Raw genomic sequence first — 16,585 nt, 5'->3', positions numbered from 1 at the left:
CAATTCACCCCAGGCTAAATCCTAATCCAGCCCCAACTCAATCCCAGCTCAGTCTCAGTCCAGTCCTGATTCAATCCCAATTCAGTTCCAGTCCCAGTCCTGTTTCACCCCAGTCCCAGTCACAATTAAGTTTTAATCCAGTACAAACCCAATCCCAGTTCAGTCAAATTCCATTCCCAATCCAGTTCCAATCCAGCCCCAGTCCAGTCTTAATTTAGTCCCAATCCAGTCCCAGCCTAGTCATACTCCAATCCTAGACCAAGTTCTAATTCATTCCCATACCAGTCCCAAATCAGTCCCAGACAAATCTCAATTCTGTCATCATTCCTGTCTCAATCCAGTTCTGGTCCAATCCCAATTCAGTTCCAGTCCAGTCCCATTCCACCCGCAGCCCAGTCCTACTCCAGTCCCAGTACTAGACAAAAACCAATTTCAATTCCCAGTCTCAATCCAGTGTCAGCTCAATTCCACTCATGTCCCAGTCCAGTTCCAGCCAGTCCCAATCCAGCCCCAAATTCAGTCCTAGTCTAGATCCATTCTATTCCAATTTAGGTCCCAGAGCTATTTCAGTACCAGTACCAGTTCAGTCCCAATTCAGTCCCAGTCTCAGTCCAATTCAGTCTCAATGCAGTCCCAAAGCAGTCTCAAATAAGTCACAGTCCCATTCCAGTCTCAGTCCCATTTCAATCCAACTCTAAACCCCGTCCCAATTCATTCCCACCGCAGTCCCAATTGAATTCAACACTTGCTAGTCCTACTCCAATCCTAGACCAAGTCCCAATAGAGTGCCATACCAGCCCTAATTCAGTCCCATTCTAGTTTCGATCCATTTCTGGTCCAATCAAGCCCCATTCCACCCGCTGTTCAATACTACACCAATCACAGTCCCTGTCCCAATCCAGTTTCAATTCAGTCCGAATCTAGTCCCAAACCAGCTCCAATTTAGTTCCATTAAATTCCAGTCCAGTTCCAGCCCAGTCACAATCCAGCTACAAATCATTCCAAGTCCTCCAAGACTCCAATCCCTATACCAGTTCCAATTCAGTCCTAATCCAGACTCAAGCAGGTCTCAGCCCAGTCCAAAAACAATCTCAATTAGGTCACAATTCAATCCCATTCTAGTCCAACTCCATTCCCAGTAACAATTCAGTCCCATCTCAGTCCTATTCCAACTCCAGTTCCAATCGAGTCTCAGTTCCAATCGAGTTTCAATTTAGTCCGAATCCAGTCCCAGTTTAGTTTCATTCCATTCCCAATTCAGCCCCAATCAAGTCTCAATTTAATCCCAATCCAGTCCCAGTCCTACTCCAACCCCTGTCCCAGAACAGTCCCAATCCAGTCCCAGTCAAGTCCCAGTCCAGTTTCAGTCCAGCCCGAATTCATATTTTTCAATTCAATCCCAATCTAGCCCCACTCTAGTCCCAGTCCAATCTCTGTACAATCCCAGCTCAGTCCCAGTCTAGTTTCAATTATGTTCCAATCCAGTTCTAGTCCAGTCTCAGTCCAGTACCAGTCCAGTGTGAATTCAATCCCAGTCCTACTCCAATCCAAGTCCACGTTCCACTTCAATCCCAATTTAGTTCCAATCCAGTTCCAGCCCAGTATCTGTCCAGTTCGAGTCCTGGCCCAGACTTACTAGTCCCAGTCAAGCCCCAATTCGTTTCTTATTCAGTTCCAATCCAGTCTCAGTCCCAGTCCTACTCCAGTTCCAGTCCCAGTGCCAATCCATTTTCAGCCCAACCACAATCCAGTCCTATTCTAGTCTTAGTCCGACTTTAATCCCTGTCCCAATCATGTTCAAGTTCCAATCCTAGTCCCAATTCAGTTCCAGCCCAGTTCCATTCCAGTCCCATTTTAGTCACAGTTCTTGTCCAATCCCTGCCCAGTCCCAATCCTGTGGCAATCCAGTCCCAATCGTGTCCCTGTCCGGTCCCATTCCAGTCTATATTCAGTCCCTATTCAGTCCCAATTGAGTTCCATTCTAGTCCTATTTCAGCCCTACTCCAATTCCAGTTCCAATCGAGTCTTCGTATCAGCTCTACTTCAGTCCAGTATCAGTGCTACCAGGCCTTGATTTAGAGGGGGCGGTGGGCCGTGGCCCCGGGCTCCCACAAATATTATGTAAATATCAAAACCAACCTTGTTTGTCTATTTTGGGCGCCCACAAACTGTCAGCCCTTTCGGGTAAATCCGGTCCTGAGTACTACTATCAAATATTCCCTTTTAAACGAAAACTAGTCGCATTATGCTCAGTTTTAAATACATGAAGCTTTATTTCAATTTATGACAAAAGGTCGAAGGACAAAATCTCGAAGGACAAAAGGTCTAAGGGACAAAGGGTCGAATGGACAAATGGTCGAATGGACAAAAGATCGAAATTTCAAAGTTGATTAAAATTGAAAACGATACAAAGCAAATCAATTATGTAGATAGATACCTTTTTGAGTGATTTCAATATCCGACCTACAACTGTTCGTTTAAACAATGGCCCAAAACCTCATATTTTTACACAAACATGCACATGCACAACCATGATTATATTGATATTCGAATATACTTTCGATTGAAATTCAAAAAGACTTCCGTTTTTTATTTTCAAAAGTATTTCTTATGAAAATTCCAATGATGGGAAGTCGAATGGATTTCCAATGAAAATTCGAACGGATGTTCGATGGAAATTCGAATGAATTCTCGATGAAATTTTTAATGAATTTCCATTAGAAATTGGAATAAATTTCCGTTGGGCAATTGAATGAATTTCCATTGGAAATTGAAATGAATTACCGTCGGAAAATGATATGAATGTACGTTAGAAATTCGAATGTATTTTCTTTGGGAGTTGGAATGAACTTCCTTTGGAAATAACAATAATCTTTTGTTGAATTTCTGTTCGAATATGTGTGAATGAATGAATTTCCCATGGTAATTGGAATGAATTTCAATTGAAAATTCTAATGAATTTTTGACAGAAATTGGAATAAATGTCAGATGGAAATTCAAATAAATTTGAATGTATTTTCGATGTAAATACAAATGAATTTCAGATGCAAAATTGGAATGAAATACCGATGGAGATGGTAAAGGTCTAATTGAGATAAATTTTCGACGGAAAATCGAATGAATATTCGATGGACATTCGAATAGATTTTCGATGGAAATACTAATGAAAGTTCAAATGAATTCCTGATCAAGATTCAAATGAGTTTTTCTAATAGAAATTTAAGTGAATTTATTTCCGATAAAAATTCGAATGAATTTCCGATGGAAATTCGAATGAATTTCAGATGGAAATTCGAATGAATTTCCGATGGAAATTCAAATGAATTTCCGATGGAAATTTAAATGAATTTCCGATGGAAATTCAAATGAATTTCCGATGGAAATTCGAAAGAATTTCCGATGGAAATTCGAATGAATTTCCGATGGAAATTCGAATGAATTTCCGATGGAAATTCGAATGAATTTCCGATGGAAATTCGAATGAATTTCCGATGGAAATTCGAATGAATTTCCGATGGAAATTCGAATGAATTTCCGATGAAATTGAATGAATTTCGATGGAAATTCGAATGAATTTCCGATGGAAATTCGAATGAATTTCCGATGGAAATTCGAATGAATTTCCGATGGAAATTCGAATGAATTTCCGATGGAAATTCGAATGAATTTCCGATGGAAATTCGAATGAATTTCCGATGGAAATTCGAATGAATTTCCGATGGAAATTCGAATGAATTTCCGATGGAAATTCGAATGAATTTCCGATGGAAATTCGAATGAATTTCCGATGGAAATTCGAATGAATTTCCGATGGAAATTCGAATGAATTTCCGATGGAAATTCGAATGAATTTCTGATGGAAATTCGAATGAATTTCCGATGGAAATTCGAATGAATTTCCGATGGAAATTCGAATGAATTTCCGATGGAAATTCGAATGAATTTCCGATGGAAATTCGAATGAATTTCCGATGGAAATTCGAATGAAGTTCCGATGGAAGTTCGAATGAATTTCCGATGGAAATTCGAATGAATTTCCGATGAAACATGAATGAGTTTCCGATGGAGGTTTGAATGAATTCCCGATGAAATTTGGAATGAATTTCCGATGGAAATTCGAATTAATTTCCGATGGAAATGCGAATGAATTTCCTTTGGCAATGCGAATGAATTTCCGATGGAAATGCGAATGAATTTCCGTTGGAATCCAAATGAATTTCCGATGAAAATTCGAATAAAATTTCAATGGAAATTGAATGAATTTCCGATGGAAATTCGAATGAATTTCCGATGGAGAATTGAATGATTTACCGATAGAAATTCGAATGAATTTCCGATGGAAATTGAATGAATTTCGATGGAAATTCGAATGAATTTCCGATGGAAATTGAATGAATTTCCGATGGAAATTGAATGAATTTCCGATGGAAATTCGAATGAATTTCCGATGGAAATTGAATGAATTTCCGATGGATATTCGAATGAATTTCCGATGGAATTTCGAATGAATTTCCGATGGAAATTCGAATGAATTCCCGATGGAAATTTGAATAAATTTCCGACGGAAATTTGAATGAATTTCCGATGGAAGTTCGAATGAATGTCCGATGAAAATTGGAATGAATTTTCGATGGAAATTCGAAAGAATTCCCAATAGTAAAAAAACGGATAGAAATTTCGATTGAATTTCCGATGGAAATTCGAATGGATTTCCGATGGAAATTCGTATGGGTTTCCGATGGAAATTCGAATAAATTTCCGATGGGAATTAGAATAAATTTCCGATGGAAATTGAATAAATTTCCGATGGAAATTCGAATGAATTTCCGATGAAAATTGAATGAATTTCCGATGGAAATTCGAATGAATTTCCGATGGAAATTGAATGAATTTCCGATGGAAATTGAATGAATTTCCGATGGAAATTGAATGAATTTCCGATGGAAATTGAATGAATTTCCGATTGAAATTCGAATGCATTTCCAATGAAAATTCGAATGAATTTCCGATGGAAATTCGAATGATTTTTTCGAATGAATGAATTTCCGATGGAAATTCGAATGAATTTCCGATGGAAATTCGAATGAATTTCAGATGGAAATTCGAATGAATTTTTGTTGAAAATTCGAATGAATTACCGATGGAAATTTGAATGAATTTTCGATGGAAATTCGAATAATTTTCCGATGGAAATTCGAATGAATTCCCGATAGAAATTCGAATGAATTTCCAATGGAAATTCGAATGAAATTTCCGATGGAAATTGAATGAAATTTCGATGGAAATAGATGAATTTCTGATGGAAAATCGAATGAATTTGATGGAAATTGAGATGAATTTCCGATGGAAATTCGAATGAATTCCGATGGAAATTCGAATGAATTTCCGATGGAAATTCGAATGAATTTCCGATGGAAATTCGAATGAATTTCCGATGGAAATTCGAATGAATTTCCGATGAAAATGAATGAATTTCCGATGGAAATTGAATGAATTTCCGATGGAAATTCGAATGAATTTCCGATGGAAATTCGAATGAATTTCCGATGGAAATTGAATGAATTTCGATGGAAATTCGAATGAATTTCCGATGAAATTCGAATGAATTTCCGATGGAAATTCGAATGAATTTCCGATGGAAATTAATGAATTTCCGATGAAATTGAATAATTTCGATGGAAATTCGAATTTTCCGATGGAAATTGAATGAATTTCCGATGGAAATTCGAATGAATTTCCGATGGAAATTCGAATGAATTTCCGATGGAAATTTGAATGAATTTCCGATGGAAATTGAGATGAATTTCCGATGGAAATTCGGATGAATTTCTGATGGAAATTGAATGAATTTCCGATGGAAATTGAATGAATTTCGATGGAAATTCGAATGAAATTCCGATGAAAATTGAATGAATTTCCGATGGAAATTGAGATGAATTTCCGATGGAAATTCGGATGAATTTCTGATGGAAATTCGAATGAATTTCCGATGGAAATTGAATGAATTTCCGACGAAAATTCGAATAAATTTTCGATGAAATCCGAAATGAACTGCGATGGAATTCGAATGGAAACTGCGATGGAAATTCGAATGAAACTGCGATGGAAATTCGAATGAATTTCAAGGATGGAAATTGAATGAATTTCCGATGGAAATTCGAATGAATTTCCGATGGAAATTGAATGAATTTCCGATGGAATTCGAATGAATTTCCGATGGAAATTTTAATGAATGAATGCAATTCGATGGAAATTCTAATGAATTTCCGATGGAAATTCTAATGAATTTCCGATGGAAATTCGAATGAATTTCCGATGGAAATTCGAATGAATTTCCGATGGAAATTCGAATGAATTTAGTAATTTTAGTAGGGGATAGTAAAAAAATATTAAAATGGAAAAAAAATCCTCGGTTTTGTTAAAGAATGCTTTGAAAATCCTCAAAAATTTCAGGATTTTTTTTGTTGCTTCCCAAAATATTATTTTTGGGCAAAAAAAAACCCGAGGGTCAAGAGACATTTTTTTATTGTTTTTGCCTTATATCTTGAATCAATTGTTTATACTTTTGAACCAATACATTTTTATCCTAGTTAAAGTTCCGTTTTTCCGTTTCATGTATGATATGAATTGTTTTTCTTGCATCACTCAAAATATTGTTGACATCCAATAAAAAAATCGAAACACCGCGATCGTTAATAGTTTAATTTTGTCTTCTATTTATCGAATCTCAGAACAGCTGATCTGGTCATAATGGAGTAGCAACTACGAGCAGTCAATCAAGCTCAAGCTCTCATTTTTTTAATTCTTTATTTTAGTTAACTTTGGTGATGCTCAGTTCTTCACTTAGTATGAATAAATTTGCCAACACAGCCTAAACTCGACGCTCACACCTCATACATTTTTTGCACACTTCGGACTTGTAGGGAAACAGAACATGCCTAAACGTAAGTCAATTCGTATGCTCGGACAACCGAAATCATGTTACGTGATTTTCGATGATTTTTCTTGATACCGTGGATGTGAACCATTCCACGGAGTTGTACGTTCTCTCTACGCCACCTTCACCCATATGTCGGGATAAACTTGTTGAACATAAGTTCACAACATAAAATACGACTTCCCGGTTCGAATGTGCAGCCTTTATCGGTCTTTAACGCTCTCATTCGAGCAAAGAAAGAACTCTCTAAACTGTCGAACTTGACCACCGCCACCACCACCGATGATCCCTGCATGGTTGTCGGCAAGAACCACCCGAGAGGAAAAGGCAAGACGCAGCTCTCCGCGCTGGTCCGCACTAAATTGTTTACTTATGTTTTGCATCGGACCCCGGGATAAGGAGTGAATAAATCGCGAAATTGATCGTAATTATCTCACGATCCGGCTAATCGTGGCCTGTGCTTATAACTGAGCCGCGCGGTGGTCTTAAAAGTGACGTAAAAGGGTGCAAATGTGTACCAGGCGAGAGCACGTGGCCCTAAATTGCTTCCATCGTCGCGTCGGTTGGTTGAAACGCAGGAAGACAGTACGAGGGTGGAGCGAAGGAAGAATAATTGAGTTCTGGTCAGCAGCAGCGGACGGACTTCGGAACAGTGCGATAGTCGGTGCAATAATGGTGCAACGCAACGCGACCTAGCTCCTGCCCCTGGGGCAGGAAGGCGTTGCGCCAACAACTCTGAGTTGCACCGAACTAATCATATATGTAAAGTTGCGGGGCACTTTTTATTTGTATGTTAATTTCCCACTGGTAGTAATTTTTATTTACGATCATAAATCAGTCTATATTTTGTTTATTTTGCCCGTCGCCCTGCGACCATTTATCACTAATCAATGCATGTGCCACAGAGTGGCTGCATTAAGGATTCTGAGTCTGATCGAGTATTACCTCGTTGTTAGCTGACTGGAGACAGCGACCCGCCCTTTCATTGTTGCAACGAATTCTTTCCGTTATTGTTCTGAAGGTGAACTGGTTTCTGCCTCACAAGCGGGAGCTGATTGACAAATCGGAAGTTATGTGCATTATCATTTATATATCTGTCCAAGATCTACGTTTTAAGTACCACATACATTCAGTCACGGGCTCCATGAAGCCTATGATTGGGTCTACGTTTGATTTATGCAAAACTTTATTTAATTTTATTTGAGGAAACTTTTAATAGTGATGATTGCAAACAATATCAAAATGTAGATCATGGGATAAACCGATGCTATCGTAAGATTAATAGCTCGAAGGCCTTCGAGCTACCTGTTGCTTGGTCGAATCGAAAAGAGCACACTGATGAAGACATTCCTCGACGCTACGGGAAGCCTCGAGAAAACGGCAAGACAATAAAACAAAAAACCAATCGCCTGTGAACATTTCTCTCCCATGTAGCCGTCGAATCGTATCGCACCCCGAATCGCCGATGTCTGGTGATCCGGTGAGCAGTGATAGCATCGCACACATCAGCGCCACCCAAGCAGCGTACGCTCGGTAAGTACAATTGAATTCCGCCGAACCCCACCCAGAAACCCGCTTTTCCTCACCCATTTCGCCATTTTACACTACCAACGCGCCAAACACAATCGACCGCGAACTCCTCCCCAATCATCATCGTCTCTTCTCTTCTGCGGGGTGTTCCCCTCCCATTTTCAGGTATTATGAACACCCACTGTCAGCAGCTACCTCCACCGCCATGCTGCCCGTCAATAGCAGCAGCAGTGCGCACAACAACAATAACAACAACAGCCACAGCACCGCCAGCAGTAGTCCAGTTGGCACCAATGGCAACCACAACCACCCGAGCAGTGGTTCACAATCGTCTTCGTCGCCGGAAGATGATACCCACCACAATAACAGTTCTAGTCTCGCCCTCAACGCCCTCGCTCATCATCAACAGCAGCAGCAGCAGCATCAGCAACAGCACCATCACCAGCAACAGCAGCTCCAACAACAACAACAGCAACAAATTCACCAGCTGCAGCACAACAATAACGGCACCTTCGTCTACGAGTACTACAAAGTCCAGGACAAGGATGGGCTCCAGTGGAGGTACCTACCTAAGTGAAATTCAATTACCCCCTCTCTCTCTCTCTGTCTGATGATGGTGTTTGCCCAGGCGCATCACTCCCAGAACATCATCGCATACCATGCTGGGTGGCTATCGGTGGATGAATGATTTAATAAATGGGGGGAAATTCGATTATGAACAGATACGCCCCCCGGTAGGCATGGTCGGCTGGGCCGGTGGAAAAGCAGGGTGGGAAAACTATTCGGGGCTTATTTTTTCGACGGGATGTTTCGTTCTTTCGTTGAATGGGAGACTTTTATTAATGCGTGCACAAGTAAAGTCATCTAAATCTGTCATGAGGCTCAATTCTAGCTTATGCGACAATACTAAAGATGCTCACGAAAGGGTTCTTTAACAATGATTCAATATATAAGTAATATATTTGATGAAGACATTTTTAAATTTTTAGAAATAGACTTTCTTTTAAAAACGTAATTTTTACAGTTTCAGTATCATTTTTTACCTTTCATACAGTTCATTGAATTTTAATCCATTTTCGGTTGAAGGTGTAAACTACTGCTCCGTAGTAGTAAATGAGAATAAAAAATAGAGATCAAATGTTTTCTCACTAATTGTCTTAGTTTTAAAAACAATGTCTTACGCATTGATTCACGAAAGCACCTGTTTTTTATGAATTCCGATTGTTTATTGGCGATCCCTGTGAAAATGTCTCATTCGAATAAATTTCCGCTGGAAATTCGAATGAATTTTCGATGGAAATTCGAATAAATTTCCGAAGGAAATTCCAAAGAATTTCCTATGGAAATTCGAATGAGTTTCCGATGAAAACTCGAATGAATTTCCGATGGAAATTCGAATGAATCTCCGATGGAAACTCGAATGAATTTCCGATGGAAATTCCAATGCAAATTAGAATGGAATTCCGATGGAAATTCGAATGAAATTCCGATGGAAATTTGAATAAAATTCCGATGGAAATACGAATGGATTGTCGATGAAAGTTCGAACGAATTTCCGATGGAAATTTGTATGATTTTCCGATGGAAATTTGAATGATTTTTCTATGGAAATTCGAATGAATTTCCGATGGAAATTTGAATGAATTTCCGATGGAAATTCGAATGAATTTCCGATGGAAATTCGAATGAATTTCCGATGGAAATTCGAATGAATTTCCGATGGAAATTCGAATGAATTTCCGATGGAAATTCAAATGAATTTCCGATGGAAATTCGAATGAATTTCCGATGGAAATTCGAATGAATTTCCGATGGAAATTCGAATGAATTTCCGATGGAAATTCGAATGAATTTCCGATGGAAATTCGAATGAATTTCCGATGGAAATTCGAATGAATTTCCGATGGAAATTCGAATGAATTTCCGATGGAAATTCGAATGTATTTACTATGGAAATTCGAATGTATTTCCTATGGAAATTCGAATGAATTTCCTATGGAAATTCGAATGAATTTCCTATGGAAATTCGAATGAATTTCCGATGAAAATTCGAATGAATTTCCGATAAAATTCGAATGAATTTCGATGGAAATTCGAATGAATTTCCGATGGAAATTCGAATGAATTTCCGATGGAAATTCGAATGAATTTCGATGGAAATTGAATGAATTTCCCACGGAAATTCGAATGAATTTCCCATGGAAATTCGAATGAATTTCCGATGGAAATTCGAATGAATTTCCGATGGAAATCCGAATGAATTTCCGATGAAAATCCGAATGAATTTCCGATGGAAATTCGAATGAATTTCCGATGGAATTTCTAATGAATTTCCGATAGAAATTCGAATGAATTTCCGATGGAAAATCGAATGAATTTCCGATGAAAACTTTAATGAATTTGGAAATTCGAAAATGGAAATTCGAATGAATTTCCGATGGAAATTCGAATGAATTTCCGATGGAAATTCGAATGAATTTCCGATGGAAATTCGAATGAATTTCCGATGGAAATTCGAATGAATTTCCGATGGAAATTCGAATGAATTTCCGATGGAAATTCGAATGAATTTCCGATGGAAATTCGAATGAATTTCCGATGGAAATTCGAATGAATTTCCGATGGAAATTCGAATGAATTTCCGATGGAAATTCGAATGAATTTCCGATGGAAATTGAATGAATTTCCGATGAAATTGAAATGAATTTCCGATGGAAATTGAATGAATTTCGATGGAAATTCGAATGAATTTCCGATGGAAATTGAATGAATTTCCGATGGAAATTCGAATGAATTTCGATGGAAATTCGAATGAATTTCCGATGGTAGTTCGAATGAATTTCTGATGGAAGTTAAATGAATTTCCGATGGAAATTCGAATGAATTTCCGATGGAAATTCGAATGAATTTCCGATGGAAATTGAATGAATTTCGATGGAAATTCGAATGAATTTCCGATGGAAATTCGAATGAATTTCCGATGGAAATTCGAATGAATTTCGATGGAAATTCGAATGAATTTCCGCATGGAAATTGAATGAATTTCCGATGGAAATTCGAATGAATTTTCGATGGAAATTCGAATGAATTTCCGATGGAAATTGAATGAATTTCCGATGGAAATTCAAATGAATTTCCGATGGAAATTCGAATGAATTTCCGATGGAAATTGAATGAATTTCCGATGGAAATTGAATGAATTTCCGATGGAAATTCGAATGAATTTCCGATAAAAACTTGAATGAATTTCCGATGGAAATTCGAATGAATTTCCGATGGAAATTCGAATGAATTTCCGATGGAAATTCGAATGAATTTCCGATGGTAATTCGAATGAATTTCTGATAGAAATTCGAATGAATTTTTCGATGGAAATTCTGATGAATTTCCGATGGAAATTCGAATGAGTTCCCGAAAGAAATTCGAATGAATTTCCGATGGAAAGTCGAATTATTTTTTTTTTAAATTCGAATGAAGGAAACTCAAATAAATTTCATATGAAAATTGTAATGAACTTCCGATGGGAATTCGAATTAATTTCAGAAGAATTGATATGAATTTCCGAGGGAAATTTGAATTTATTTCTGACGGATATTGGAACAATTTTTCGGTGGATGTACAAATGAATTTCAAATGAAACTTTGAATGAATTTCAGTTAAACATTTGAATGAAATTCCGGTGAAAATTGTAATGAAATTAGGTTGGAAATTGGAATAAATTTCCGTTGGAATTTGAAATGAATGATTTTTTAGGATGTTAAAATTTCAATTTTCTTTGAAATTTGAAAAATGTAGATATTAGAATGATTTTTCATTGGAACATTTGATTTTTTTAGAATTTAGAACATTAACAATAAATGCCCTGACATAAAGTTTCACCTACAGTACACCTTCGTTTTTCATTGTACCATTTACGCAAATTGACTAATGTTAATGAAGAATGATGGCGGCTCAAAAAAATATACTGCACGAAATATTCATACTTTGTAAGCGGTATAACTGAAACCATACAATCCATCAAAATACCTTCGTTATAATACCAAACGCCCCTTTTTGCGGTTTCAGTCCAACGATCGCTGATTAACTGCTCCTTCCGAGCAATAAAACCTCCGCTACAAATTGTCCCCAATAACCATCAATTGCAATCAAACAAACCGTAACTCAGCCAACTCAAAGGGAGCGTAGGCCGCCGCCAGCCAGATTTGTTCCTCGTATACGAAGCCTCCTACCAAATCCCCGCTAACAGTTGTTGCAATTCTGTTCCCCTCCCGGAAGACTTTTCCAGCCACAAAGTAAGTTCAAAGTGGCGAGCGGAGCATAGAATTTGCCCCCAAAGGGCATTGCATGCAAATGAATTTCAACAATAAATAAACGGCATTGGACCGGGGGTGGTGGAAGTGGGATGTTACCTCGCATGATGGTCCACTCGATCGTTTGTTCGAGATCATCATCGGCATCATCCATTCAGGATGATTGGATGAAGGTGATACCGATCTATGCGCGATGCTGGACGGACAACCTACATTGCCTATACCTACCTGTTGCAATTGTGGAGGCGCACCTGATGGGGATCACGCGATGGTTCAGCTCTTGGCCAAGACGACGACGACGACGGCGATCGAATTGCGGAGCAGCTCGTGGGATCAGCGAAAACCGTGACCATGAGATCCCACCGAAACACGACCAGGCTTATCAACCGAAATTCACCTCCTAATGTGATTTCCATGTCCCACCTTTTGTGGATCACTTGTCACACGTTTCTATTTCCTCTTTAGGGTCGTTGTCGTCGTCGCCGACTGTCGGCTGATGTCGACCGTTGTGATGAGTTTCGGTTGCTGTCTTATGGCAACAGGTACGGACGGGGAGAGATACCTGCATCGAGATGCTGCTCCAGATCCCTCGATCAAAATGATTGATGTATCAATTTTGAACGATTTCGATTCGGGCGCTTTCTTCCCGGGTGTGGAGTGTTACGTGTCTCTTAAATACCGAGAGCGGATGGTATTTGCTTTTGTCTTCTTGCTGCTGATCGCTTTCCGTGACTCCAATAGAGGTTGATTTGTGACCGAATTGGAAGGAGATTTTATGTTTTTATTATCGCTTCGCTCCGATTATGCTTTGTCTTTGATGGGCCCCTCCTTGAGCGATCGAACTAAATATTAAGATCCTCGTGTGGGTTGGAACTGTTTTCTGCTTGCTGCTGAATGTTCGATCCAATGATGTCGATTTCGAAACAACGGCGACGCAAAGAGACGCAGGAAACGTTTGATCGTTAATTAGCATTTATCCTTGTCGTACCGTGGCATGTCCTCGGATTCGATGTTTTGACATAAGCGCCATGTTTCGTGAAGCCTGCCGGAAGATGTGCGTTAATTGCGGCAATCGTCCCGCGTCTTTCGGTTCTTCGTCGTCTTGTTCTCCCGGGGAAGCATCCAATTCCGTCGTGTCGTTTTCCCATGGGGTGTGGAGGGTTCGACGAGTGTAATTGAGAGAAACGAAGGTTGAAATTGAAAGATTAATCCTCGCGCCCAACTAGCAGCCAAGCAGTGCGTGTTCCGACTTCTACTTCTGAAGACGGCAGCCCGATCCGCACGCTGAATGAAAGGAAATTAATCTCGGATTTGAAAATGATCCCTGATTCAATCGGAGAGCTGTGCGCATAAGCGAAGAAGAAAGCGGATTTTTTTCCTTTTTGGTACTATAAATTATTGCAAGTGAATGTGTTTCTGAATTAAAATAACAGTTGGAGGGAAGTCAAATTCCATCAGTGCCGCCACCGTAAGGGCGCGGTGTGTCGAGGAGCTGTAAAAATAATAAATAATAATGAGATATTGCTACCGGGGCGAAGGAAGGTAGAACTGCAGTGAAATATTTAAATTTTATACACTGCCTGCAGCTTGGACGGGAGGAGAGCGCTCCTTACAGCACAATCAGGGCCGCGGGAAGAGGATCAATCCCTCCGGGTATGTGTACACAAACATTTCATCGGTTGCCTAAGTTTGCCTAACCGATGTTTACCCTGAGATTGGCAGTTGGGTTGTATTCCTTTCAGCGCAACTCGCATCGCAGATTGTTGGTACCCGAGCAGGAGTGACGACCTCGATAACAGAAATTGGTATGAACTAGCATTGCATAAGAGGTAAAATACCAAACAATAATACCAACAATTAACATGCAATATACTCTAGGCATAGCATGCTTAGATATTTCAATACCAAACGCATAACACATTATTATTCGTTTGATACTGAAATACCACGCTTGTGTTATGCCTCAAGTATTTTGTATATTAGTTTTTGGTATTATTTTTTGGTATTTTACCTCTTATACAAGACTAGTTCATAACAGAGTATTATATCAATAACAGAATGAGGTATTATTGAGGTAATTTCTCCTGCTCGGCTAACGCTCGATACTACACCCAAAAACAAGTTTTACAATTCTGTATAAAATCTGAACACATGCAGATTCTGCAAGGTTTTAATACAAAAAAAAATGCTTTTTATACAGATAATGATATCGAAATAAAGCAGAATTGTTAAATTGTAATACAAAGATTGTATTGAAATATTCCAAATTTGTAAATGCCAAAATTTTATTAATACAGATTTTTGCTGGTTGGAATGTTTCAAAAGTTTTGATACTTCATACGTTTCAATTATGGTTTAAATAAGTCAAAATGGTGTAGCGCGTATTATAAAATGTACCAAATTTCGACAAAAATTATCGTGAATAATGTAATTGGATAACACCATACCTGATGAACTTCCTGAGATGACTTTAATATTTTCTCTACAGGAATCTCAATGTAAGAAAAGGCAACGAGTGACTTTGACAACTCTTCACGACCATGGCGTTTTCGATTTCAGAAAACATCAATGTATTAGAATCAAAGTACAATCCGTAAAACATGTGCTTTAAAAAATCGGCTCCGTAATGTTGAACGACATAAATAAGTGCGGGAAACGCGTTCAAACTAATAGAAATAAAGGTTTTTAGAACTCGTACAATCGACTGAATCCGTGTTATTGATTTGTGGAAACATGTTGAAATATTATCATAGCTGTGAGTTCTGGCTTTATGACATTTTGTTGAGTGACGTTTGGTCGAATTACATTTCATCAAAATAATGTTTGGTTAAAGGAACTTTTGGATAAATGATTAGTTTAAATTGAATGAAAACAGAGACTGTTTTTGAATTGTATAAAAACGGACTGTGGGATGTTAGGCTTTAAAAAATTAATTGATGGAAGATATAGGTAACTAACACTTTGAAATATTGATAAAATTGGCAAGCAACAGCGTTAGTGACATTGTATTGCTTATATGTTTTAGACATTTTAATCAATCGACCTGCGCGGCGTCGTGATTTGTTATTCAGCGTTCCAGAGTACAGTTTCCTTGGCATATCGTTCTTTAATGTGAAATATTGGTAATGATAGCCTTCCTTTTGCCAGTGGAGATATATCAGCTTCCACACTGATATTCTTCCCTCCCCCTTCATACGGGAGCTTGGCAGAAGGAAGGTCGTGTGACATGTGCCATCACAAATATTGCCCTCCGCTCGCTTTCAAATCGACTTCTATAAAAACATTCTTCATGCCTGCCGTATCCTAACGGAACTATCAATTCTATACTTTCGCCTCTAATGCTATCATGAACATGTACGTCCGAGTTTGGAAGATGATATTAGCATTTCCATATCAATGATAGTGATTTGTCAGAACACACAGAAATATTTCAAATCCGTTAAATTAATGCTTTTTGGAATGCTTATCGGACTAATAAATTGAATCTCCTACTTCAGTGGTACACCACACGTTCGTATAACATGATACGGTGTTCACCGAAATCAAACACACTTTAATATTTGCATGACAATTCTACAGTCAGTTCAATCTCAAATTCACATTCTACTAAATAACGCAGGTCATTAGTCAATCATTTTCATATTCGGCCAAATATCCATTCGGCTAAATGCCCTTTCGACCAAATGCCATTTAACCAAGCACCATTTGACTAAAAAGTAAAGAATCATGGGGTAAGGATCGTTTGCTGTACTGTGCTGAATATCCGTAGGCCGAATAACATATTAGGCCGTAAAACATCTAGCCGAAT

The 16,585-nt window shown here is 38.5% G+C and overlaps 1 protein-coding gene across 5 annotated transcripts in view; it reads left to right on the top strand.

The window, feature by feature from the left end:
* The window catches only part of LOC134210975 (protein grainyhead), a 704,499-nt gene that overhangs the window by 488,181 nt on the left and 199,733 nt on the right, over positions 1 to 16,585 (top strand). For 2 of the 5 annotated variants that reach the window (XM_062687443.1, XM_062687442.1), the window contains exons 2-3: positions 8,372 to 8,470; positions 8,633 to 9,028. The exons of the other annotated variants lie outside the window; for them this stretch is intronic. In XM_062687443.1, the coding sequence (XP_062543427.1) occupies positions 8,403 to 8,470; positions 8,633 to 9,028 (464 nt within the window). In that variant the 5' untranslated portion in view covers positions 8,372 to 8,402. The remainder of the gene's footprint in view (positions 1 to 8,371; positions 8,471 to 8,632; positions 9,029 to 16,585) is intronic. 5 annotated transcript variants of the gene reach the window in all.

Source organism: Armigeres subalbatus, chromosome 2 (assembly GCF_024139115.2).
Source record: "Armigeres subalbatus isolate Guangzhou_Male chromosome 2, GZ_Asu_2, whole genome shotgun sequence".
In the NCBI taxonomy this organism is placed as follows: Eukaryota; Metazoa; Arthropoda; class Insecta; order Diptera; family Culicidae; genus Armigeres; species Armigeres subalbatus.
This window is presented reverse-complemented; position numbering and strand designations above follow the sequence as displayed.